The sequence below is a fragment of the Apodemus sylvaticus genome, chromosome 18 (genome assembly GCF_947179515.1).
Source record: "Apodemus sylvaticus chromosome 18, mApoSyl1.1, whole genome shotgun sequence".
Classification (NCBI taxonomy): domain Eukaryota; kingdom Metazoa; phylum Chordata; class Mammalia; order Rodentia; family Muridae; genus Apodemus; species Apodemus sylvaticus.
In genome coordinates, this window is record NC_067489.1 from 43,422,868 (window position 1) to 43,450,203 (window position 27,336).

Below are 27,336 nucleotides of genomic sequence, written 5' to 3' on the forward strand. Positions count from 1 at the left end.
TTCTTTGTTTTGTTTTAATTTTTTGAGATAATATGTCATGTAGTCAGCATGGACCTCTTTCTGCTTCTGAGCGTGTGGACTGTAGGCATGTATCCATGCCTAGCTGATGTTAATTCTAATCAGAAAAATGAACAGAAGACAGCCTCTTTGCTGAAATAACAGATAGCACACAGTCATGCAGAGATGTTAACTCAGACGCTGACAGACTGTCTGCAGAGCACTGCCGTGTCCCCTCACACTCTCAGTCAAATGAGAGGACAGACAGAACATATAACAAACACATAATATATAACAAACAGGCTCAGGGCTAAAGGTAATCAAGGTACCTCAGAAAGTGAGGGACTGAGTTATGCTAACGTGCAAACAACAAAGTACAACCTGAGGAGGTGTGACCAGTGTGTGTGTGTGTGTGTGTGTGTGTGTGTGTATGTGTGTGTACTCACGTATAACAGGTGCTTGTTCGCCTTGGCTTCCTGCAGTGCCTTGAATATTTTGATTATACCATGGCGGGCATTTTGCTGTCCAACAAGGCTCTGAAGTGTATCTGGGAAAAGAAACATGTCCTGTGGCACTGCTGAGAGTTGGACCAGCGCTGTGCACGGGCTAGGAATGTTTGTTACCTTCCCTTGCCTGAGATAAAACACTCTTGATGAAGCAGTGGAGGGAGAAAGGGTTTATTTTGGCTGCCACAGCAGCCAGAGCCAATCGGCTGAAGACACTGATTCACAGTCAGGAGGCTGAGAGGGCAGAGGCTGGTGCTTAGCCGCTGTCTCCTGCAAAAGAGGACCTTACCCCACAGAAGAGCACCACTAACACTTAGGGTGGGTCTCCCTATCTCAATGACCTTATCCAGATAATCTCCCACGGGCATGCCCAGAGGCCATGCCTCTTAGAGATTCCAGCTCTGGTCAAGTTGACAATTTGCTGGCAAAAGTTTTGTATCTAGAGATCTGAAAAACTCGTTTCTGCCCTCAGGTGAAACTGTACAAAACACAGAAAGCAAACATGCAGCCTGCCAGACTTAACTGGCTAGTCGTCGCCTTCAACGTTTAAAACAAAAGTTTTAGAATTTTTTTTCTTTTTTTACCAAAGAACATTTTTGAAGGCTATGGTTTTAGCATTTGCTATTACTTGTTTAGTAATTAAAATGTACATGTGTTTTAAAGCACATTTCTAAAGTTTCATGGTAACCTTTAGCTTGATCTCTAAAGCATAAAGTATGAATTTAGCTCTAAGCATTTCTGAAATGAAAAGTTCCACATCTCTGAGCAGGCGATGAGAAGCAGCGTCCTGGGGGTACAGGGAAGCCCCCAATGGTGACATTCTCAAACCTCACCTGGAATGTTTTCAAGCAGCTTTTGCTGCGCCCTCTGCTTTGTTTCCTGGCTTTGTGCTTCGCTTCTGATCCGTGTTGGAGGCGCCAACTTCCCACTTGGCCAGAAAGCGTCCCGGAAAGTACTAATGTAGTAAACTAGCATCTGCTCGCTGAATATCCAGTTCACAGTGTCCCTGATTTGCCTTTGAAGAGATAAATATTGAGTGGATGAAGTTTTAAAAAACCAGATACTGTGTTCTTAGACGGCATTTGTCAATGGGTGGGTTAAAATACAGCCTGGGCTAAATGTCTGATGAATAATTATTTTATAACTGCAGTGATGAAAGTTAGTGTTTGTTCTGGCAATACTAGATGATCAACTCCTCCCTGATAATGTTAGAAAACTAACATTACTTTCTGATTCTTTTTCTTCTTATTTTTTATTTGAGAACCTCACACACACCTAGAATATGGGGTTCACATTTTATGGCACCCTCTTTTCCCAATCAATATAGACAAGAAGACTGAGATTTGTCTGAGGATTTAGCTCCTCCTGCACATTAATTATTTCTTCATGACCCTTATAAATTGGAAGTATGAGCCCACTTCCTGACACTGATGAAAAGGAACCTGCCCTTGGGCCCTAAAGTCCTAAAGGAGAACCATGCTTTTTTACTGGCCCTCCTAGAGAGACTAGGCAGAAAGTCCTGGGAAAAATACTGTGACCAAGAGAAAGCACCTTATGCTCATTGGCAAGGAGCAAGGACACCTTTCAAAGATGAAGCACTATCAAGTCAACTCCAAGGGTCACGGGCATGAATCCTGGGCTGGGCATCCGTGACCTGTGCAGCTGTGCAGAGTGGCTTTTACCGAGGTCAGACTCCTATCCCACATACGTCAAACTTTAACCATCCCCAGGCTGCAGACAAGTTACAGAACCCAGAAGTAGCTGTCAGGCTGATAACGGTGAGTGACTGGAAAGGAAAAGGATCACCCTCGGCTAGCAGGCCCAGAAGGACCTGAAATCACACGCATTATTGAATTCCAACAGTAACCAGAAAGCTCTTCAGGAGCCCGACGTCTCAGCCAGACTTAAGTGTAAGCAAGGGTTTTGTGATATCTGCCTTTGAATGGATGTTCCAAGCTCATCACTTCATACACAGTTATGAATTAATTTTGAAAAAGGATTAAGGGGCTGGAGAGATGGCTCAGCGGTTAAGAGCACCACTTGTTCTTCTGAAGGTCATGAGTTCAAATCCCAGCAACCACATGGTGGCTCACAGCCATCCGTAAGGAGATTTGATGCCCTCTTGTGGTGTGTGAAGACATCTACAATGTACTTACATATAATAAATAAATAAATCTTTAAAAAAAAAAGGATTAAACTCTGAGTCAAGCTGAGACGTTACCTGTTCCACAGTGAAAAACCAAACATGACCAAACATGATGCAGCTCAAATCTAGACGAAGAAAATAATGGATCTGTTTAAAAGGACCCTGTCTTAAAGAGTGGCCAACCCCTGTCTGTCTTCCTGAGAAAACCAAAGCTCTCTACACATTGGTTTTTGTAGTTTTGCTTTGGGTTAACCACTTGCACTCCATGAAGAAATTTCAATTTGTGACTGAACATTAGGCGACTCTTAGGAAACATCAGAGCCTAAGTATTTTCTTTTGATCAACCGAAAGCTTTTGAAGCAAATCAAGTGTGTGAGAGCATGGTAGATTCAAGACAAGAGGCTGACAAACACTATGACTAGATGTGCTGGCCTCTGTGGAAGGCAAACACAGCACATACCAGAGGCTCCGCCATCCCGCCATGCAGCAAGTCCACCCGCATGGCCAACCTGAACGTTTCCTACAAGAGGCCCCTCAGGCTCCGCGCAGTAGCTCACCACTCACAGCCAAGGCTGCTCCTTTTGTGAGCAGGAGCCAGTGTGAGTAGAGGAACACAGAAGAGCACACGACTTGTTGAATCTGACAAGGAAAATACATTAGCAAGCTCAAGTATGAGGGGGAAGAAGGCGCCTGGGACTTTCTTCAACTAAAACCTGTCAATACTAATGAAGTTTTCCTAAGATATAAAAAAAGGCATTAAATGGGCTCTTCCTTCAATCCAAGGACACTAAGTAAACTAAGCAAGCCTCTGACAGACAACTTGAACTATTTTTTTTTTTTTACTTTTAGAAATAAAACAGAAGTAAATGTTTGTTGTGACCACCAGGAAAGCACATTCTACATATAAATCATCAAAAAATTAAGCTCTCCTTATAGTATTTCCTGAAAGAACGGTATAAGTTTTCATAATACAGCTGTCATTAATGTCTCACCAATGTTCAACATGATTGTTCACTTGGAAAACCAATACGTTCACCTCAAAACTTACTTTCCTATAATATGCAAACTGGCTTACATTTAGACATTCACTCACTCTTCTATTCTGCAGAAAATATTAACGCTACACTCTTTCAGTTATTTTATTTTGAACAGTTATTTTAAAGAACTTGGCAACAGCAGCTGTCAGTTCCAGATAGAGACAACGTGAGAGGGCGAGGTCACTGGACACGAAGCCAGGTTAGCTCTAGAGAGCAGCACGGTGAGCTCAGGAAGCCATGCTGTCTCTTCTCCTGACTCCTTCCCACTGAGATGGCACTAAGTGATCTCTGAGCGGGCTCAGGACAGCAGCTTCCTACACACCCTGTTTGCTCTGACTGCTGTGGAGGGCATGCTCTCACAGCTGTGAGCAACACCAATAGCTTCTTAGCAAGTAATGGTGGCTGACCATGCCTTCTCATGAAGGTCCAGAGCTTTTGTGAATGAACGCCCAATGTGGAGCCCTTTATGGACAGCTCCAAATTGCCCTATGGGAGATTACTTATGCAAATGCTTTATATGAATGGATACCCTGATGCAGTTTAGACTCTACTAAGGACTTTGTAGACACAGCCCTCCACCATGGATGTCGTCCACACATGAAGAACTGACATTCTAATGCTACTTCAATTCTAAAAGTGAATGCTGGAACTAGCTCGAACGTTTGTCAGAAAGTCAGAATTTGCTTCCTCACCAGCCTCAGCATTGTGTCAGAATCAAAATACAAAGGAAGGACACTTCTCCTTAAATCCACTGGCTGCTGTGCCATAGGTAATTCAATATTCAAAGGGTAATGGTAATTTTAAACAACTCACTTGTTGATGGTTCTTCCAAACGTGACCTGAACGAGAGCAATTAATGTTCTTCGCACCCATTTAAACACTGAAATATAAGCCAGAGGAGAACATTTATTACAGGATAGTACAAGCATCACAATTTCACAGCTCAACAAGGACTAGAATCTACGTCAGTCTGAATCTAGGCACTGATCACAGAATCCACTTTCTGGAGACTGGTCTGAATTAGCACACTCCTGCTCAGGAAACACTGACCAAGGTTTCATTCTTCAGTAGGCAAACAAAGAGGTGAGATTATTTAATTTTAATATAAATTTTAATTATAATTTTAAGAGGATTTTGCCCCCTCTCTGTTCTTCTGCCTACAGAGGAGCTGAAATAATACTTTACTTCCTATGCCCTGGGCTTCTGAGAGCATGGCTGGATTCCACAGCACACAGCACAGTTCCTGTTGTAGATTTCTGCTTCCAATTTTTTAATAGAGAATTTTCAGTGAGAAATGTGTGTATTCGCATGTTGACAGACGTGGTCATATGTGACTGACATGCTGCCTGTTCCCTTGGAGCACTCTAGTCCGTTCAGCACAGTGGACTTTTAGATCTTGTGTGTTTAAATGGGGACAAGAAACGAGAAGTTTAAGACCAGAGTCCTGAATAGTCTGTGAAGTATGTGAATTCTTTCCCTGCAACACCTTCAGAGCAGCTCCGCATACATCACCTTGATGGACCTCAGGACCCTCCCTCATCTGGAAGAGGATGAGATTAGAGTGGCCTGTTTTACTCTGTCCCTGTGGTGTTTGATAGGAATGCCCCCACAGAACCATGTGCTTGAATGTTTAGCCCATAGGGAGTAGCACTTTTGGGAGGTGTGGCCTTGTTGGAGAAGGTGTGGCCTTACTAGAGTAAGTATGTCACTGTAGAAGCAGGCTCGAGGTATTCTATGCTTAAGCAGTGTGACACAAGTTTTCTGCAGCCTGCAGATCAAGGTATAGAACTCTCAGCTCCTTCTCAAGCACCATGTCTACTTGTGTGCTACCATGCTTCCCATCATGATGATAACAGAGTAAGCCTCTGAACTGTAAGCCAGCCCCAATTAAATGTTTCCTTTTATAGGTGCTGCTTTGATCATGGTGTATCTTCACAGCTTTGAAACCCTAATTAAGACAGTCACTAAGGGTATTTTATGTGCATGAGGAGTTCTACCTATCATAACTTCTATTATTAACATAGAGACATTTTATAAATGTAGAATAATAATGTAAGCCAAAAATGGAAAAAATAATATTTTTATGTTCATAAATTTTAATATAAACCAAGTTTTAAAAATTCATATTACCATCTCTAGCCCCTGAATGTTTGGCTACTAACACAGGAAGAAATGAAAAACACAGACTCGGCAACAATGGAGCCAACAGTTCAGGCCATCTGGATCTATCAGGGAAAATTAAAAGGAATAAATTCCCAAGATCCTCTCCAAGGGTGATCACACAACTGTCATAGTCCCAGCACTAGGCCAAAGGCTCTGAGGGCATTCCTAACTTCTGAATGACTCTCAAGGCCTAGTTACAAACATAACCACCCCCAAATAAAAGTCAAGCCTTGGATTCAGATCCATGCTTCAGAGACGCCTGGACGCTCTGTATGGGATTTTCTGGAATAGTACCAAGTATGTAGAGATGTTTATTTTAGGCTGGCCTTTAGACTAGAATGAACATTTCTGTTCATGACGATAGCTTTGCTTGGCCTTTCTAGGTCAGGAGAGAGGATGTTCATAGCCAGCGGGTCTGGTCACAAATGCCTGACAGTTGAGGGGTTTAAAATAAAATTCTGCCTTACTAGGTCCTTCTGTATACCAAACACAAAGAGGAAGCAGACATTTGCTGAATTCCCTCCCCTCGCTGGGTCTCCTCACTCTAGTACTAGTCCTGTCCATCCTCATTCCCAGCCCCCACCTGCCCAAATGACCCCTTGATCCTATTAAAGTCATGTCTGTTCTAAGCACAGAGGCAGCTGCAGCCGCCTGAGGTGTCTGCTGATGGCAAATGCATCCTGTCTCGTTATCAAGGCGTTCTATTTATTCCTCTCGGAAATGTCACTGACAAAACCAAACATGCTCTACGCAGACGTTCATGAGAGGGAACAGGCTAAAGTGCCAGCATTTGGAGCCCTGTGAAGGCTGTGACTGGCTGACACCGTCACAAAGTGTTGTCATCTCTTGGAGTTTATGGAGAGAGGCTACAAGGTAGGATGCCGCACTCTCATTGTTCACAACTCTGCAGGAAATGGGAAGACACAGAGTTATGGGCAAGATTTCACTGAAGAAGGAAAGACAGACTGCTTTCGTAATACCATTGTTTTCTGATGATACTGAATCAAGTTAAAGATCAGAGACTATCTTAAAAGAATACATTACAGAACACATTACAATACATAAAGAATAAATTACAACAAGGCTAAAAAATTTTTTTCATCTGGCAAACTGCCAGGGGTCTGCCTGAGCCCAGAACCTGAATACATAGGTGATTCGTCTGCTAATCAGCTTGTCGTGGGGCCTGTGTCCTACGTGGGGATCAGCAAAGGGAGTGACTCCCCGCCGCCATCTTCGCTCCATGACAGAGTAGTTGGGGAGCACCTGGTTCACTGAGACAACCCAAGTATAACATTGCTTGGGGCAAGACTCAGCAGGGCTCCAACAGCACAAAAGAGGAAGGCAGCACATCAGCAATCTGTGCCAGGGGAAACCCAGTCATCCAGTGCCACAGAAATAGACTTGCAGGCCCACAGGAGGTTGAAGCACCAGCCAGTGACAATAAGACCAACTAACACCAGTGAGAACTAGATGGCTAAAGGCAAACATAGGAATGTTACTAACAGAAACCAAGGCATATGGCAGCATCTGAACCCAATTCTCTAACAACAGCAAGTCCTGGGGATACATCAACACACCAGAAAAACAAGAGTTGGATTTAAAATCACTGGTCATGATGCTGTTAGAGGAACACATGAAGGACATAAATAAATCTCTTAAAGAAATTCAGGAGAAAAATGATCAAAAGTTAGAAGCCCTTGCAAAGGAAACACAAAAATCACTTAAAGAAATTCAGGAGAATATGGGTCAAAAGATAGAAGCCAATAAGGAGGAAATGCAAAAATCACTTAAAGAAATACAGGAGAACTTTGGTCAACAGGCAGAAATCATGAAAGAGGAAACAAAAATCTCTTAAAGAATTACAGGAAAACACAAATAAGCAAGTGAAGGAGCTCAGCAAAAACATCCAGGATCTAAAAACAGAAGTAGAAACAACTAAGAAATCGCAAAGGGAGACAACTTTGGAGATAGAAAACCTTGGGAAGAAATCAGGGGCCATAGATGCAAATATCAACAACAGAATACAAGAGATAGAAGAAAGAATCTCAGATGCCAAAGATACCATAGAAACCATGGACTCAACAGTCAAAGAAAATGCAAAATGCAAAAAGCTTGTAATCCAAAACATCCAGGAAATCCAGGACACAATGAGAAGGCCAAACCTAAAGATTATAGGCATAGATGAGAGTGAAGATTTACAACTTTAAGGGCCAGCAAATATCTTCAACAAAATTATGGAAGAAAACTTCCCAAACCTAAAGAGAGAGATGCCCATGAATATACAAGAAGCCTACAGAACTCCAAACAGACTGGACCAGAACAGAAATACCTCCATCACATAATAATCAAAACTCCAAATGTACTAAACAGAGAAAGAATACTTAGGGCAGTAAGAGAAAAAGGGCAAGTAACATATAAAGGAAGACCTATCAGAATTACACCAGATTTCTCACCAGAGATCATGAAAGCTAGAAGATCCTGGGCAGATCTCACGCAGACTCTAAGAAAACACAAATGCCAGCCAAAACTACTATACCCAGAAAAACTCTCAATCACTATAGATGGAGAAACCAAGATATTCCATGACAAATCAAATTTACACAATATCTTTCCAGAAACCCAGCCCTACAAAGGATAATAGGGGGGAAAACACCAATACAAGGAGGGAAACTATACCCTAGAGAAAGCAGGATAATAACCTTATTTCATCAAACCCAACAGAAGATAACCTCACAAGTATAAAATTAACATCAAAAATGATAGGAAGAAATAATCACTATTCCTTAATATCTCTTAACATCAATGGACTCAATTCACCAATAAAAGATATAGACTAACAGACTGGATACATAAACAGGACCCTACATTTTGCTGCATACAGGAAACTCACCTCAGTGTCAAAGACAAAAACTACTTTAGAGTAAAAGGTTGGAAGACAATTCTATAAGCAAATGGTCTCAGGAAACAAGCCGGAGTTGCCATTCTAATATCTGATAATATTGACTTTCAACCTAATGTCATCAAAAGAGAGATGGAAGGACACTTCTTGCTGGTCAAAGGAAAAATCCACCAAGAAGAACTCTCAATCCTGAACATCTATGCTCCAAATGCAAGGGCACCATCATTCATAAAAGAAACTTTACTAAAGCTCAAAGTACACATTGCACCTAACACAATAATTGTAGGTGACTTCAATACCCCACTCTCCTCAATGGACCAATCAGGAAGACAGAAACTAAACAGGGACACAGTGAAACTAATTGAAGCTTTGGACCAATTGGATTTAGTATGTGTATATATATATATATATATATATATATATATATATATATATATAACTTTTTATCCCAAAGCAAAAAAATATACCTTTTTCTCAGCACCTCATGGTACCTTCTCCAAAATCGATCATAGAGTTGGTCACAAGACAGACTTCAACAAATATAAGAAGATTGAAATAATCCCATGCCTCCTATCAGATCACTATGGAGTAAAAGTGGTTTTTAACAGCAACAAAAACAACAGAAAGCCCACATACACATGGAAACTGAACAACATTCTACTCAATGATACCTTGGTCAAGGAAGAAATAAAGAAAAAAATCAAAGACTTTTTAGAATTTAACGAAAATGAAGGCACAACATACCCAAATCTATGGGACACAATGAAAGCAGTGCTAAGAGGAAAACTCATAGCTTTGAGTGCCTCCAAAAAGAAACTGGAGAGAGCATACACTAGAAGATTAACAGCAAAGCCCTGGAACAAAAAGAAGCTATTTCACCCAGGAGGAGAAGAAGACAGGAAATCATCAAACTCAGGGCTGAAATCAATCAAGTAGAAACTAAGAGAACCATACAAAGAATCAACAAAACCAGGAGTTGGTTCTTTGAAAAAATTAACAAGATAGATAAACCCTTAGCCAGACTACCCAAAGGGCACAGAGAAAGTATCCAAATTAACAAACTTAGAAATGAAAAGGGAGATATAACAACAGAAACTGAGGAAATTCAAAAAATTATCAGATCCTACTACAAAAGCCTATACTCAACACAACTGGAGAATCTGGAGGAAATGGACAATTTCTTAGACAAATACCCTAACCCCTAAAGAAATAGAAGGAATCATAGAGAGCCTTCCAACAAAAAAAAGCACAGGACAAGATGGCTTTAGTGTAGAATTCTATCAGACCTTCAAAGAAGACTTAATACCAATTCTCTTCAAACTATTCCACAAAATAGAAACAGAAGGAACACTACCCAACTCGTTCTATGAAGCCACAATTACGTTGATACCAAAACCACACAAAGATCCAACAAAGAAAGAGAACTTCAGGCCAATTTCCCTTTTAAATATCCGATGCAAAAATACTCAATAAAATTCTTGCCCACCGAATCCAAGAACACATCAAAACGATCATCCACCATGATCAAATAGGCTTCATCCCAGGGATGCAGGGTTGGTTCAATATATGGAAATCCATCAATGCTATGTACTACATAAACAAACTCAAAGAAAAAAAACCACATGATCATTTCATTAGATGCTGAAAAAGCATTTGACAAAATTCAGCATCCTTTCATGCTAAAAGTCTTGGAAAGGACAGGAATTCAAGGCCCATACCTAAACATCGTTAAAGCAATATACAGCAAACCAGCAGCCAGCATCAAACTAAATGGAGAGAAACTTGAAGCAATCCCACTAAAATCAGGGACTAGACAAGGCTGCCCCCTCTCTCCATATCTTTTCAATATAGTTCTTGAGGTACTAGCTAGAGCAATTAGACAACATAAGGAGATCAAAGGGATACAAATTGGAAAGGAAGTAGTTAAACTATCACTATTTGCAGATGATATAATAGTATACTTAAGTGACCCAGAAAACTCTACCAGAGAACTCCTACAGCTGATAAACAACTTCAGCAAAGTGGCTGGTTATAAAAATCAATTCAAGCAAATCAGTAGCCTTTCTATACTCAAAGGATAAGCAGACTGAGAAAGAAATTAGGGAAATGACACCCGTCACAATAGCCACAAACAATATAAAGTATCTTGGGGTGACTCTAACCAAACAAGTGAAAGACCTATATGACAAGAACTTCAGATATCTGAAGAAGGAAATCGAAGAAGACCTCAGAAAATGGAAAAATCTTCCATGCTTGTGGATTGGCAAGATTAATATAAGTTAAAATAGCCATCTTGCCAAAAGCAATCTACTGATTCAACACAATACCTATCAAAATCTCAACTCAATTCTTCATAGAGTTAGAACGAGCAATTCTCAAATTCATGTGGAATAACAAAAAACCCAGGATAGCTAAAACTATTCTCGACAGTAAAAGAACTTCTGGAGGAATCAACATCCCAGACCTCAAACATTACTACAAAGCAATAGTGATAAAAACTATATGGTATTGGTACAATGACAGGCAAGTGGATCAATGGAATAGAATTGAAGACCCAGAAATGAATCCACACACCTATGGTCACTTGATCTTTGACAAAGGAGCTGAAAACATCCAGTGGAAAAAAGATAGCCTTTTCAACAAATGGTGCTGGTTCAATTGGAGGTCAGCATGCAGAAGAATGCGAATTGATCCATTCTTATCTCCTTGTACTAAGCTCAACTCCAAGGGGATCAAGGACCTCCACATAAAACCTGACACACTGAAACTAATAGAAAAGAAATTGGGGAAGAACCTTGAGGACATGGGCACAGGGGAAAAGTTCCTGAACAGAACACCAATAGCTTACGCTCTAAGATCAAGAATTGACAAATGGGACCTCATAAAATTACAAAGTTTCTGTAAGGCAAAGGACACTGTCAAAGGGACAAAACAGCAACCAACAGATTGGGAACAGATCTTCACCAACCCTAAATCAGACAGAGGGCTAATATCTAATGTATACAAAGAACTCAAGAAGGTAGATCCCAAAGAACCAAATAACCCTATTAAAAAGTGGGGTCCAGAGCTAAACAAAGAATTTTCACATGAAGAACTTCAGATGGCTGAGAAGCACCTTAAGAAATGTTCAATATCATTAATCATTGGGAAATGCAAATCAAAACAACCCTGAGATTTCACCTCACACCAGTCAGAATGGCAAAGGTTAAAAACTCAGGAGACAGCAGGTGTTGGCAAGTATGTAGAGAAAGAGGAACACTCCTCCACTGCTGGTGGGGTTGTAAGATGGCACAACCACTTTGGAAATCAGTCCGGCGGTTCCTCAGAATTCTGGGCATGACACTTCTGGAGGACCCTGCTATACCTCTCCTGTGCATCTACCCAGAGGATTCCCCGCCATGCAATAAGGACACATGCTCCACTATGTTCATAGCAGCCTTATTTATAATAGCCAGAAGCTCGAAAGAACCCAGATGTCCCTCAATGGAGGAATGGATACAGAAAATGTGGTATATTTACACAATGGAATACTACTCAGCAATTAAAAACAATGAATTCCTGAAATTCTTAGGCAAATGGTTGGAACTGGAAAATATTATCCTAAGTGAGGTAACCCAATCACAAAAGAATACATATGGAATGCAATCACTGATAAGTGGATTTAATTAGCCCAGAAGCTCTGAATTCTCAAGACACAGTTAGCATATGAAATGATACTCAAGAAGAGGAAAAGAGAGGGCCCTGGCTCTGAAAAGAAATACAAATAATTCTATCTGCCTCTGAATCCACCATTGTAGGGGAGTGCCAGGACAGGGAAATGGGCAGGGGGAGGGGAGTGACTAGGAAATAGGTGAAGGGAAGAGGGCTTATAAGACGATGGGGAGGGGGGAACCGGGAAAGGGGAAAGCATTCGGAATGTAAAGAAAGAATATAGAAAATAAAAATAAAAATAAAAAAAATTTTCATCTGAAAGAGTTTAATATTTGAATGCTATTATATCAAGGTCATTTCTAAAGCAATTTAACTAGCCTCCATTTCTAAAGTTTATTTAAGCTCTAACTTTAGTTATTGAAATTATTGTATACTCAACCTTCATATATTATAAATCATATATATTTATGATATGTGATATATATACAAAACACTACCCTGGCATCAAAAGTGCACCTTTAATCACCAGCTATACAAATCACTTTCTGAGTAACTTTTGGTGTTGAAACAATGAAACCATACTGAGTCACATGAAAAGAGTTCAAACACTATCTCTGTTTTAATTCAGAGGAGCACAATGCTAAGTACACCAGGAACCCAAGTTTCAGAAATACAAATAATTCTATCTGCCCTAAGGCTGTACCTTCAGCACCAAGGATGAAGTCTAACACCTAAAGTGTCTTTAAGGTATGTCTTAGATGAATGAACACATAGGTACAAATACATCAAATGCACACCAGAGCAGAGCAATCATCAATAAATCCCACTGCCCATCCAAGAGACTTACTTCCTCGAAGTTCGAAAATCTCCCCGATCAGCATGAAACACGGCTCAGCCAAGGCATCCTTCTTCCCGTCCACATCATCCCCGTAATCGGACAGGTCGCTGTCTTCTTCTATCTCCTCCTGGGGATGGGCAGCATCGCAGGCAGCAGGTCATGGACCCAGGAAAAGGCAGTCGAGTCAAGTACAGACTCCAAGTGCCCGCTTGTACTCTACCCTTACTCCACCCCTGCCCACCGTCAGGGGCAGCCTGACTCTACAGCCAGATTCAAAGCCAGAAATAAGCTAACTGGAGCTGGGGCTGGGGGTGGGGAGGGGATGGGGGAACACTCTTCAAATAATCAGGGAATTGTAATACAGTTTCCCAAAGATGATGAGATGCTTTTTTGCATTTTGAAAGACTTTTAACCAAGATGGTTAATTCAAGGCTCTTAAAAATATGTGCATTTTAAAGTAATTGAGGTATTTTTAAAGTTCTGCTTCAAGTATCTACCATACACTTTAGCTAGTCTCACTTCCTGATCTACATATTTCAATTTAAACCTCATGCATCAGGCACCAGGCTGGTGCACATGAGTGCAGTGAGGGCCAGACTCTCAGTGGCTGACAGTGGTCTGCGGATGACATATGCAGAACTGGCAGTTTTCACAAGGCAGGATGAAGTGCTGCCCAAACACTAGGCAGTGAAAAGACAGACAGCTGGAGATTGTTATTCTAGTGTCTTCACAAAAACCAAATCTGAAAGTATTAATTCCAGAGCCAGAAATGGGTTATGTCTTGTTGGGCCCCTAGCCAGAGAGGCCCTGCAGACACTCCCTGAGCACCACAGGCTATTGCCACAGCTATTGTTTATTCACCACAACTTGATGGTAAAGCCCTGTTGCTGAAGACCACATGTATGCCCCTGACACAGAGAAGCTGAGCTGGTACCTGACCTGAAGCTTCACCACTACTGACTAAAGTTTACTGTGTCAGAAGATCCTCTGTATGACACCAAACAAGAACGGGAATCATCAGCTACGAACCTGAGATCTACAACAGTAACCTGCCTGCAAGACAGACTAGTACAACAGCACTACAGCTGTTAAGAGAAGAGCCAACCCATTTTTAAAAGTTGGATTTAAGGCCCACTCCATGAGATGGAACTTGTATCTGACACTGCTTAGGAACCTCTCAGAGTAGATATAGATCATGGGTCTAGGAGAAAACCTACTATTATTATTAACTAAAAAAAAAACAGCAATGAAATGACTGCTAGTGAGAGATTTGTGCATTACTCTTCCCTATCAGAGAAGCTCCTTCTTGCAGTAGATGGTGATTAACAGAGAGCTATGACTGGACAGCGCAGAGAGTGAGAGAGTTGGAGCACTCAGCCCTTCATGAAATCCTTCTCAAGGCTCAGGGAACTAGGGCTTTGTTGGTTGGTTGGTTTGGAAAGGGTGATGCTGGGTGAGGAAGGCAGAGGGGAGGATCTGGAAGGACTTGGGGAGGGAGAAAATATGATCAAAATATAGCATATGAAAATTCTTCGTTAAAAAGAAAGCTGAGGTTGCAAAACCAGGCTCAAGACTAATTATGGGATGCCGGGTGTTATCTGATGAGCAGCCCACAAGTTTCTTGGATGTGCAGGAGTCGTCTAAAACTCAGCTTCCCACTGGTCCAGGGGTACTACAGAGGGGCTGAGGAAGGTGAGCACTGAGAAGCAACTACAACAATTACTTTAGAGAACAATTTCATAGTGGCCTATATATCAGGAACTCATTCCTAATACAGGGTACAGAAGAAAGCCAGCCAGGTCAAAGCAGACATGGAGGAAGGAGGTTTTAGAGGAGCCCCAGAGACAGGGGGCTGGCTCACACTGAGACTGAGTAGAGATGTGGGCCTTTCGCTCTTGCTCATGGTTACTCTCTCCGTGCAAACTCAACAAGCCGATTCTGATAAAGAAGCAGAGTTTGGAGGCCAGTCTCTTCTAATTTGCTAGACAGCTAGACAAGGGCTGCAGTGTTTGTGCACACTTTAAGCCTGAGGTTCAGAATATGAGACTGAGTATGTTTGCTGTCTCTCCAGCAACTGCTCTGCCACACACACTGCCGCCTGGTTCTTCCCGATTCTACATACTCCTGTCCGAGGACGAACTTCAGCCCTACCCTGCCGTAGCATTGGCACTATCTTCCAGAAGCTGGCGACAGGCGCCTGGCAGTCCAGGCCAGTGACCTGCCCACTATCCCACGGACACACGCTCTCCCGAGCCCTCAGCCCAGCTTCTTCCCTGACGGCCTTTGCTCTGCTCCCCATCCTGAGGACGCTGCTGTGACGGCACCCACCTGTCATTTATCCTCCTATTATCTGCATTGTAATTCTTCCAAGTGACTTAGTCGAAAATGTGAACGTGATCGTGGAAAGCAGACGCATTTGCCTTCTAGCAAGCATCTCTTCTTTCAAACAAGCTTCAGAAAGCTACGAGCCTGACTAGACCGGTGGGGCTTCCCTCTGGACTACTCACCTCCTGATGGGAGAAGAAGTCACGAGGAAGTTTTTCCAAAAATGAAGACAGTGAGAAGGAGGTTTTTTTCCCCTGTACATCAATGACCTTGAGGTAGTCAGGAGAAGGGCTCAAAAAGGCATAAAGTGCTTCACTCTGGAACAGTCTTTCATCTGAAAGCAGGTTCTGTGGAGGAAGGAGGAGGAAGGAGGAGGACTGATTACCACACAGCACTGCCTATGGCATGGCCTCACTTTCACCACAGTTCTAAACAAAGCAGGCAAGCAAACCAACAAAGGGCTGCCTTTTCTCAGAAATAAACTATGTCACCTCACTTGTCAGGGGTCTTAACTGCAAGTAAGTGATGGTGCCCGGATAACTGGGAGATGTCCGCAGACATGCTTAGTGATGCTTGATGCAGTGAGAACTCTTATTTTGCATACAACTCAAAGATCTCGAGCTACTGATTTTGTAAGAAAACTTTACTTGTCTGTAACTGACAAACTTAAAATCTGCATATTATACATAGATACCACAAAAGAACCTCTACTGACTGGGTTCTGGTATGGGGGCTTTCTTGCCTAGCAGTGTCACTTCTCTCCAGAGAGCCACTGTTTATATAGCTATGCACCTGCTTACACTGGCCCTTAAGCTCTGAAGTCCTGGAGTTCTGTACATACTTATCTGTCTAGGAGAAAAAACTGAGCATAAGCCAAGGGCTTTGGTTGTTGTGTTGTGTTGTTTTGAGACAGGGTCTTACTATGTAGCCCTGGCTACCTGGAACTCACTATCTAGACCAGACTGGACTTGAACTCACAGAAACCCACCTGCCTCCATCTCCCATGTGCTGGGACTGTGTGCTCCAGACACCCTGTGTAAAATCAAGTTTATGTGTGAGCTAATGTGGCTATCATACAGATTAGCAGTATCTATATATGACTTTTATCCAGTGTCATAAGAGGAAGGGTTAAAAGTAAAGAAACCAAAGGAGGCCATCAGCTGCTGATGAATGATTTGGGGAGGGACAGTCATCTTTAGGGCAGGTATGGGGAAGGGGAGACATGTATGGAATTGACAATATAAACTGGGAGTAGCATGGGAAAACACAGAGCAAACTAGCAAGCTCTTGGGACAGTGATGGTTTAACTCCAAGTAGATCTCACTCTTACACCCAATACTTTCCATTTGCTTACCTGTAAAAACTTATTTAACTGATTTTTTGACTTTTCCAGGAACTTGTGATCTATAGATTTGAAAGGCAGCTTACTGAGAGAAGGCAACTGGACTTTTTTTAAAGAAGGGACACACTGTAGGGGGAAAGATGAAATGTTACTCTTTTAAAACTACATTTTAATCTTAAAGTTTCTAATTACAGTTAGAACAAAGCAAATAGATCTATTCCTCTGTGCCACCCCACCATGACCTTGAACTTGTGATTTTCCTGTCTCAGTGTACCTAAAGCTGGGATTACCGCCATGAATCACCACATCCAGGTTCAATCAGGACCAAATAACCTGAAGGAACAGGTCAGTCCTGTGCACTGGATGGACAAAGACACAGCACACGGCTCATTATGTGGGGCTGGAGCCCAGAACACAAGCTTTTCTACTATACGATGTGTTTCTAACTTCTTCTAGAAAGGAAAGGGAATGGGGAGGGGAAGGGGAAGGAAAACCTAGGTAGAAACTCTAGTAACTGTATCCAAAGACAGACCATAGACTAAATCTATTAGTAGTAATAAGATAACACAACAGGCTCCCTTCTGTGGTGCAGCCGTCCACACGATCAGACCTGTGTTAGACAACAGTGTGTGCTGGTTCACCCTTACCACGGCTCTCAGAGGAGCATGAGGCAGTGAACTGGAAAGCTGCTTCCACTGCTTACAGAGTCACTGGAGAGGGACTCTCAGGAGCAAGTGGACAGGGAGACGTGTCCAGATGGGGGACCACTGTCAACGGCCACACGTGGATTTTATATGCTTTCAGTTGTACAATGCTGTGGGAGGATTACCTTTCCATGTTTCAAGAACATTTATTCTGCAAGCCCATCTTATATCAAACTCCTTTTCCTCTTTTGTTTTTATTAACAAGCTAAGCTTATACTTAGCTTTAGTCATCTTATGCTGAGATAAGTTTGTTTTCCATATTCCTACAGTGACCACAGTCAACCTGTGAAATACGGTAGCAGGACACTCATGTTATGGCCGCCATTCTTTTAAGAGGACTTGGAAAGTTAGCATCTGGAAGTCCTTGCTTAAGAGTGTTAGAAATCACCCCAAAGTTAAAGGAGACAGACACCTTTCATTTGCAAGAGAGAAACCTGAGAGGAAACCATGGCTTCTCTAGTATTAGTTCATTCTAACAAAGAGAAAAATAGCCTTAAAGTTAGGTTGAAATGACTGTGGAGGTTTCACTGCTGCTGTAATAGGAACTTGTCTTCCGTGGAAGGTGGAATTGCCCAGGGAAATGGGGAAAGAACAAACTAGGTTCTAGTCCTGACTTGGCTACTATGCACATACCCTATAAGTCAGTTAAACACTGGAATTAGTTTCCCTCAACTAACAAATACATAAACTGACCTAGATTGGTAGCTTCCAAAAATTTTGACTAAAACACACAACAGGAAATATAAGCTAGTTTACATACCATTATGTACACTTATAATAGCTACATCTATATTATATATCATATATGTAAACAAAAGCAATAAAAGTCTCATTATTACTAACAGCAACAGAATCACTAAAGTATTTTCTGTGTACCACATGGTCTTCTATTTGGTATGTAGCATGTATTCCCTTAATCCTCTCGAGCAGGAAATTGTAGATCTAGGATCCTGGTTGAGCTCTCTGGCTGGGTATTTTCAGCCACTCCACTCTGCTGACTCCAGAGTTTATTCTCCTCTTACTGCTTTGACGCACAGTCTTTAAAGGGTTACAGCAAGCAGCTTCAAATCTACTGGCCCTGGATGACCCCCTGTCCCTTACATCTTTGAAGCTCTATAGCAGTTTATTATGAAACAAGAAAAGCATCTGTCCTAAGTAGACTAGATTGTTTGATCTATGAGTCACTCCCTGATGCCGAGCTGAAATGTGTTTGCACTAGCATCAGGAGCATGCAGAAGAGCAATCCATTTCCCTCTATGAACAGTATGTGCTCTTCAATCTCCTCATGCTCAGAAACTCTACAGCCCCGTGCTCACGAGCCTGTGTCACGAGTATTCATACCTCACTAAGTTTCCGATGTAAATTCTGAAACTCACTGAGCCTTCTTGGGACGGTCCAGTTCTTAGTTTCAACTCCTCCAACTTCTTGTAGATTTACTCTAACAAAGTAACAAGGCATTTGCTCTCCATTCTCTTCTGTCACCTGGAAAAAAAACAAAGAACAAAAAAAACCAAAAGAACCCAGAAACTTAAGTCATGACAGGCAGTTGCTAACGCAACTCTGTCAGCACACAGAGTTCTCCTCTCTGCTCCGCCCTACATGGTGTGCTCAGTGAACCTTGGGATTCTAAGTATGATGGGTTTTACTCTGGCAATGAGACCATGCTGTATAACACCCTGGATCTTAAAATAAGGGGGATTACCTGAAGGTCCAAACCAGAAGAGCCCATGAGACAAGACAGAAAAAGATGTCAGAAAGATTAGAAGTCCAAGAATGAAACCAGCCAGAGAAGAGAGCCAGGACCTCGGGCTTGCAACAAAGGACCCCAAGCCCTGCCAATGACCTGAGGAAGCCTGAAGTGAGTGAATGCTTGGCCTTGTTGTCCCTCAGAATGCAGACACCCTGGCCTGCTGACACAGTAAGCAGAGAACAGTTACTGTGACGGAGGTTCTTCACTGACAATTTTACACAATTCACACACACACACACACACCATGCACGCACACATGAACGGGGATGATTACACCAATTTAAGCCTGAATTAATATCATAAATTAGAGAAGACTCAAAAAGAAAAGCAGAGACACTAGGTTTCATAGGCGGTACACGCACCATGTGAGCAGGATTACTCTTCTACTGTGTAGGTTGGAAGTGGAGGCCCAGACAGAGGAGCCAGCTTTCCGCACATTTGGTTAAGTGGGCCAGGGAAGATTCAAAGGCAGAATCAATCATCTGGCATGATGTCAGCACATGCAACTTACACAGGATTTCCTGTGATCCCTATTTCTACTCCCCAATCTTTATAGTGATCAAGGTATCACAACCACCTCCCAAAATAAGGACTAGAGCCAAGTGCATCTTCGAGAGGAAAGTGCTTCCTGGGGCGTTGCCCCTCCCTCTCTCCAGCTTGCATTTTGAAGATTTTAATATGCTGATGCAGTTCTAAGTACAACCTAACAGGCCTCCTCCTACAGGCAGTACCTTTCGAGTTGATCAACCATTACATTTTTTAAAATGGCATTCCAAAGTTGAGCACAGACTTCCTTAATCCACTGCCTCAGTCTAGGCTAGTGGAGTGCTCACAAATGCCCTCAGGCACCCGATGAGCCTGCACAGGGTTGGACCTACAGAGCAGGTCTTGGAGAACAGCTTAGTATTTGCCACGTCTAGAGTAAAGGACAATTTGAGTGTTAAGCTCGCTCTCATCTGGCCATCAAGCCGCTCAAACAAGGGGAGGTGCATAGCTAAGCCACATTATACCATCACACTCACGAACAACCTTGCTACCTGTCTGAAGTGTGGTGGAGATGACTTGTTTCTTCCAGCCTTCCACATGACTTGGGAGGAGGAAGGCTATTGGCAGTCATGCAGTAAATGCTTAGGAAGCCTTTCCTCCTAAGGAAAGTTACTTTATAGTCAGATGAAAGGGGGTAGAGAAAGAAAGCTAGCTGGGGTGAAAATGATCAAACCACATTACATATGTGTATGAAAATACCAAAATGAGATCCATTATTTTATACAGTTAACATACACTGAGAAAAGAAAAAGAGAAAGCATATCATTCAAACCTCTTGAAGAACCAAGTAACAAGAAAAAAATATTATTAAAGACCTTATAGCAGAGATCTATGTGAACAAAATGGAACAATAAGAAGATGCTCACAGTCTTCATTTCTTATCATGTAAATACTTTCCATTTATGGAAATATGGAAATACTGACTGAGATCAGATCTACAACAGGAAGATGGACAATCCCCTCTTGCGCACGAGTAGACTGGAGTGCAAATAGAGGGAAGAAGGGAGTGGACAGGGTGGCTGGAAGAACGAGTGCACTTTCTGGTCCGCAGGGGAAAACTCTGGCTTAAAGAACAGCAAGAGCAATGATACCTCTGCGCTGGTGATGGACGCTTTCCACAGGCCCAGGTTCTCACACCACCAGTCTGTTCTTGCCATGTGCAGCTGAAGATCTGTGCATTCTTTCTCTATTAGAAGTATTTCATCCTTCAACTTGGAAATAATCTACCATAAGAAAAACAACCTGGGAGTTATGAGAACAGTTCAAAGATTATGCAAGTCAGCAGTGTAGCAGCATGCAAAATCAACATACAAGCCAGCTGTGCTTCTGTGTGCTAATGAGGAATGATCTGAAATAGGAACAGCTTCACTTAAAATAGCACCTGAAAGAGTAACATTCTCAGGTGTTAGCCAAGGAAATGAAACAGTTCTATAATGAAAACTATAAAATGCCAATAAAAGAATGATTAAAAATGACAAATATTTGCAAAGAGATCCTAAGTTCATGACCTGGAAGACTTGATGCTGTTGCAGTGACAGCAACATCACACAGTGCAGTGCATTTCTGTAATGCAATCACTACCATAATTTCAATGCAAAAATATCCATCCCTAAGTTCATATGGGATCTCAAGAACCACCCCCAACCCAAAGAATTTTGAAAAATAGGAACAAAGTTAGAGGACTCACACTTCCTGACTTTCCAAACTTCTAAAACTACAGTACTTAAAGTCAATGGGACTGACACAAGGTTAAGGCATAAAGACCAATGAGTGCGGTGGACAGCCCTGAATAAAAACTCAACCATGTGGTCATGTAGAAGGACAAGAGCCTTCCAACAAATGACAACAGAAACTGGATGCCCCCATGTAAGAGAATGGTGGTGGACCCCAAGATTAACTGAGAATGGCCCAGAGACAAAAACTCAAAATCTACAATCTGAGACATTCTAGGAGGAAGGTAGCACAATGCTAGATTAGGCTGTAAATTTTTGTGGACACCAAAGGCACAGCCAACTAAAGGACAGAAAAACAGTACATTTTTAATTTTATTTTTTAAGTTCTATCAAACCAGTGAAGAGGGCAAACATACAATGGGAGGGAATACTTACATATAACATACTTGATGGTACAACATATGTTATATGTTTTAATGGTCTGAACATAAAGAGAACTTTTGAAATTCAACACTAGATAACCTACTTTAAGAATGTGAAACAGAGCCGGGCGGTGGTGGCGCACGCCTGTAATCCCAGCACTCTGGGAGGCAGAGGCAGGCGGATTTCTGAGATCGAGGCCAGCCTGGTCTGCAAAGTGAGTTCCAGAACAGCCAGGGCTACACAGAGAAACCCTGTCTCGAAAAAAATCAAAACCTAAAAACCAAAAAAAAATAAAAAGAAAAAAGAAAAAAGAATGCGAAACAGACTTGCATATACATGTTTTCAAACAGAATATATAAAAGGCAGCCTACAAGGCTTCACTAATATATCAGGAAATGCAAGTCAAAACTTCAATGTCCCTTTCCTGAGATGAGGACTATCAAAACCCAGAAGAGGAGAGGGAAACTGAAGGGTGAGACAGGAACCCTTCTGAGCTGTAGTGTGGCACGAGCACAGGAGAACAGTGTGGTTGCTGCTCCAAAGCTGAGAAACCATCAGCAGAGCCCTGCAGTCATGCTGCTGGGTCTGCCAGGACTGAGGCAGGATCTGTGCACCACTGTCCACAGCAGCAGTATCTACAGCAGCCAAAAGGTAGAAGGACGAACAGACAGACAGCACGGATCATATCTTAGAGGCTAGGCTTCCGCTCTCCTTGGATGCCATGCCTCTTTTCCATAAGACATGCCACAGGTTTATCTGAGCTTGCAGTTTATAGACAGCAGCTTCCTTTCCTGCTGCAGAAGGCTACGGGGAGCACCATAGCCAAGGGGCAATGGTGTCCATGGGAGCACTGTCTCTATGAGTCTGTCTGTCATGGGACCATCAATAGGCCATGATTTTTTTTTTCCCATAGAGCCGTATGTGTGATTCTTGTAGACTTGGGGCAGACCATTACGCTGACCTTGTATATACATGAAGGCCAGAATTTGATGTCAGGTCTTTTTTTTTAAATTGCTTTTCAACAAAGGGAAAGATAACTGCTTCACTGAACTGGAGCTCATCGGTCCATTTGGGGTCGCCTGGCTGGCCTGATGAGACCTCTGTGGATGCACTGTTCTGCAACCCCAGCACTGGGGTTACACATGTACATCGCCATGCTTAGCTTTCTTCAGGGGAATGGGGATTTGAACTCAGGTCTTCATGCTTGTGCAGCAAACACTTTACTCACTGGGCTATCTTTCGAGCTCGAACTTTTGCTGGCTTTTCACAGCGATCACAGTGCCTTTACTCTTAACTTCTATAGAACTCTTCCGGGTTAATGATATACTCCTGATAACAACCTATAGTTTGCATTGGATCAGAATTTCTCTAAAGAAACACAGTAAACAAGGGCTAACTTTACATGCAACAGTTAATAATAGTGTTGGTAAAGAGATCTGAAAGGTAGAGCATTAATCCAAGTCCCAAGTGAGGAGAGAGAACTATGGATACAGGCACAGCAAAGGCTGATTCATGTTTAACTCAGAAAAACAAAACAAAATATTCTGGTAAGGGTTTTCTTGGTGTCTGTAAGTTACTAGATTACCAAAGTCTTTCCAACATCAATATAAATAAATAAATAATGCCCAGTGTTCAACATACTTTATATATTTTATATTTTCAAATGTGAGTAACTTCGGGCAGATGAGGCTCCTCCTAGAGGTCCCATCCCTAAGCACAATTGTCAGGAGAAGAGGCTACCTGCACAGCCCAGGGACAGTTTGATTAACAGGAAATGTGGACTTCCCTCCCTGGGATCAGAGACTAGTGATTAAGCCTCCATATCACTGAAGCCTCCAATCACTTGAGAATCCCTTCATGTAATTACAGCTCAGAATGTTTAGCCCACAGTTATTAGAAATTCTCTCAAGAAAGGCTGAAGAGTGTCTCTCAGCCACCTGATGACCCACATGGAATAACTCACTGAACTTTCTCCAACTCATTGTTCACACAGCTTCCTGGAGACACATTTTGATTTCATATGAGGTAAATCTAGAGTAGACAACTGTTCTGGGGACTACGCCACACTACAATACAGACTTCTGTGCCAGTGATGGTATTTATCATGCCAGTGACATCAGGGAAGACCAGGGCTCTCCAGGCCCCACACACACCAGCTGGGGATGGCTCCATGTTGAGGAATAGGCAAATCCATTTCTGATGATGACTCTGGAGACCTAGGATGTGTCTCCTTTCATTGGTGCTGTAGAGGCTGATTAAAGCAATTTCCAAACTTCTTTCCCTCGTACATTATCTTGGTTTCCTTACAACATTGTTTCTGAAATGGTCTCCTACTATAAAATCATTGAATATTCATGAGAAAATTATTAAAGTGCCGCAAAAGAGGAAAACCCTGTGGGATTCACTCAAATTGCTTTACTCACAGCTGCTTTCCTCAACACGTTCAGGACAGAGGAAATCCGTGTACAACAAATCACACCTACGCTTTCAAAATGTTGTTGAACTCCAAGAGACATAAAAACATGGCAAAAGGGCTGGAGAGATGGCTCAGGGGTTAAGAGCACTGACTGCTCTTCTGAAGGTCCTGAGTTCAAATCCCAGCAACCACATGGGTGGCTCACAACCATCTGATGGAATCTGATGTCTTCTTCTGGGGTGTCTGAAGAGAGCGACAGTGTATGCACATACATAAAATAAATCAATAAATCTTTAAAAAAAAACATGGCAAAAAACAAATTTGTTTGGTTTGTGGATCAAATAAATCATCTAAATAGTCCCATAACTCCTAAAGAAATAGAAGGGTTCATAGAAAGTCTTCCAACCAAAAAAATGCACAAGACCAGATGGCTTCAGTGCAGAATTCTACCAGACCTTCAAAGAAGAGTTAACACCAATACTCTTCAAACTATTCCACAAAATAGAAACAGAAGGAACAATACCCAATTCCTTCTACGAAGCCACAATTACGTTGATACCAAAACCATACAAAGATCCAACAAAGAAAGAGAAGTTCAGACCAATTTCCCTTATGAACATCGATACAAAAATACTCAATAAAACTCTTGCCAACTGAATCCAAGAACATATCAAAATGATCATTCACCATGATCAAGTAGGCTTCATCCCAGGGATGCAGGGATGGTTCAATATAAGGAAATCCATCAACGTGATCCACTACATAAACAAACTCAAAAAAAAAAAAAAAAACCACATGGTCATTTCATTGGATGCTGAAAAAGCATTTGACAAAATTCAGCATCCTTTCATGCTAAAAGTCTTGGAAAGGACAGGAATTCAAGGGCCATACCTAAACATCGTTAAAGCAATATACAGCAAACCGGTAGCCAGCATCAAACTAAATGGAGAGAAACTTGAAGCAATCCCACTAAAATCAGGAACTAGACATGGCTGCCCCCTCTCTCCATATCTTTTCAATATAGTACTTGAGGTACTAGATAGAGCAATTAGACAACATAAGGAGATCAAAGGGATACAAATTGTAAAGGAAGAAGTCAAACTATCACTATTTGCAGATGATATGATAGTATATTTAAGTGACCCAAAAAACTCCACCAGAGAACTCCTACAGCTGATAAACAACTTCAGCAAAGTGGCTGGTTATAAAAGCAACTCAAGCAAATCAGTAGCCTTGCTATACTCAAAGGATAAGCAGACTGAGAAAGAAATTAGGGAAATGACATCCTTTACAATAGCCACAAACAATATAAAGTATATTGGTATGACTCTGACCAAACAAGTGAAAGATCTGTATGACAAGAACTTCAGATATCTGAAGAAGGAAATCGAAGAAGACCTCAGAAAATGGAAGAATCTTCCATGTTCGTGGATTGGCAGGATTAATATAGTTAAAATGGCCATCTTGCCAAAAGCAATATACAGATTCAATGCAATGCCCATCACAATCCCAACTCAGTTCTTCACAGAGTTAGAAAGAGCAATTCTCAAATTCATCTGGAATAATGAAAAACCCAGGATAGCTAAAACTATTCTCAACAGTAAAAGAAATTCTGGGGGAATCAGTATCCCGGACCTCAAGCAATACTACTGAGCAATAGTGTTAAAAACTGCATGGTATTGGTACAGTGACAGGCAGGCGGACCAATGGAATAGAATTGAAGATTCAGAAATGAATCCACACACCTATGGTCTCTTGATCTTTGACAAAGGAGTTGAAAACATCCAGCGGAAAAAAGATAGCCTTTTCAACAAATGGTGCTGGTTCAATTGGGAGGTCAGCATGCAGAAGAATGTGAATTGATCCATTCTTGTCTCCATGTACTAAACTCAACTCCAAGTGGATCAAGGACCTCCATGTAAAACCAGACTCACTGAAACTAATAGAAAAGAAACTGGGGAAGACCCTTGAGGACATCGGTACAGGGGAAAAGTTCCTGAACAGAACACCAATAGCTTATGCTCTAAGATCAAGAATTGACAAATGAGACCTTATAAAATTACAAAGTTTCTGTAAGGCAAAGGACACTGTCAAAAGGACAAATCGGCAACCAACAAATTGGGAAAAGATCTTCACCAACCCTACATCTGTGAGCTACTCTTTAAAGAGAAAAGTGTGTGAGTCTGTCTGTGTACACACACGCATGTTTGTGGTGTACAAATGTGTATGTGTACATACATACGTAGGTCACAGGTCAACATCAACTGTATTCTTCAGTCACTCACCATGTTATTTTGGGAGCAGGTCCTCACAGAACCTGCAGTTCATCGTTTTGGGCAGACGGCCTGGCCAGCAGGCCCCCAGGATCTGCCTAACTGTCATCTCAGTGCAGCTCCTGCCTCTTCCAGGCAGGAGGCCCCTGCCTGGCTTTTCTGGGGATCCCAGCTCAGGCTCCAGCCCTTGTATATGGTGCTCTACCACACAGGCTCTCTAGCCCCACTCTTTACATTTGTTAAAAAACTGATTATTCATAGATGAATACTGGTGTTTGCCTGCACATATGTCTGTGTACCACATGTATGCAGTGCCCACAGGGGTCAGAGAGCATATCCAGCCCTCCGTACCCAGGGCAATAGCTGTCCTGAGGGCCCTGGGAACCAAGCCTCGGTCCTCTGCAGCAGCAACAAGTGCCTTACCCCGGGGCCATCCTCCAGCTGCAGTTGTTTATATTATCTTTTTAAGTTAATTCTTTAAATACATATTTATTTTATATAACGTGCATGACAGTTTGCCTGCATGTGTGTCTGCGCACTGTGTATGTACCTAAAGCCTACAGAAAAAGGACAAGGGTGTCACAATTCCTTGGAAGTAGAGTTGTAGATAGTTGTGAGCTACCCTGTGGGTCCTAGGAATTGAACCC

General features: G+C 42.0%; 1 protein-coding gene across 2 annotated transcripts in view; it reads right to left on the reverse strand.

Moving 5' to 3' along the window:
* The window catches only part of Snx25 (sorting nexin 25), a 118,484-nt gene that overhangs the window by 764 nt on the left and 90,384 nt on the right, over positions 1–27,336 (reverse strand). For both annotated transcript variants that reach the window (XM_052162151.1, XM_052162150.1), the window contains 8 exons: positions 20,996–21,127; positions 18,950–19,090; positions 16,917–17,030; positions 15,745–15,909; positions 13,247–13,364; positions 4,500–4,566; positions 1,337–1,518; positions 444–544 (listed from right to left, as the gene is read on the reverse strand). In XM_052162151.1, the coding sequence (XP_052018111.1) occupies positions 444–544; positions 1,337–1,518; positions 4,500–4,566; positions 13,247–13,364; positions 15,745–15,909; positions 16,917–17,030; positions 18,950–19,090; positions 20,996–21,127 (1,020 nt within the window). The remainder of the gene's footprint in view (positions 1–443; positions 545–1,336; positions 1,519–4,499; positions 4,567–13,246; positions 13,365–15,744; positions 15,910–16,916; positions 17,031–18,949; positions 19,091–20,995; positions 21,128–27,336) is intronic.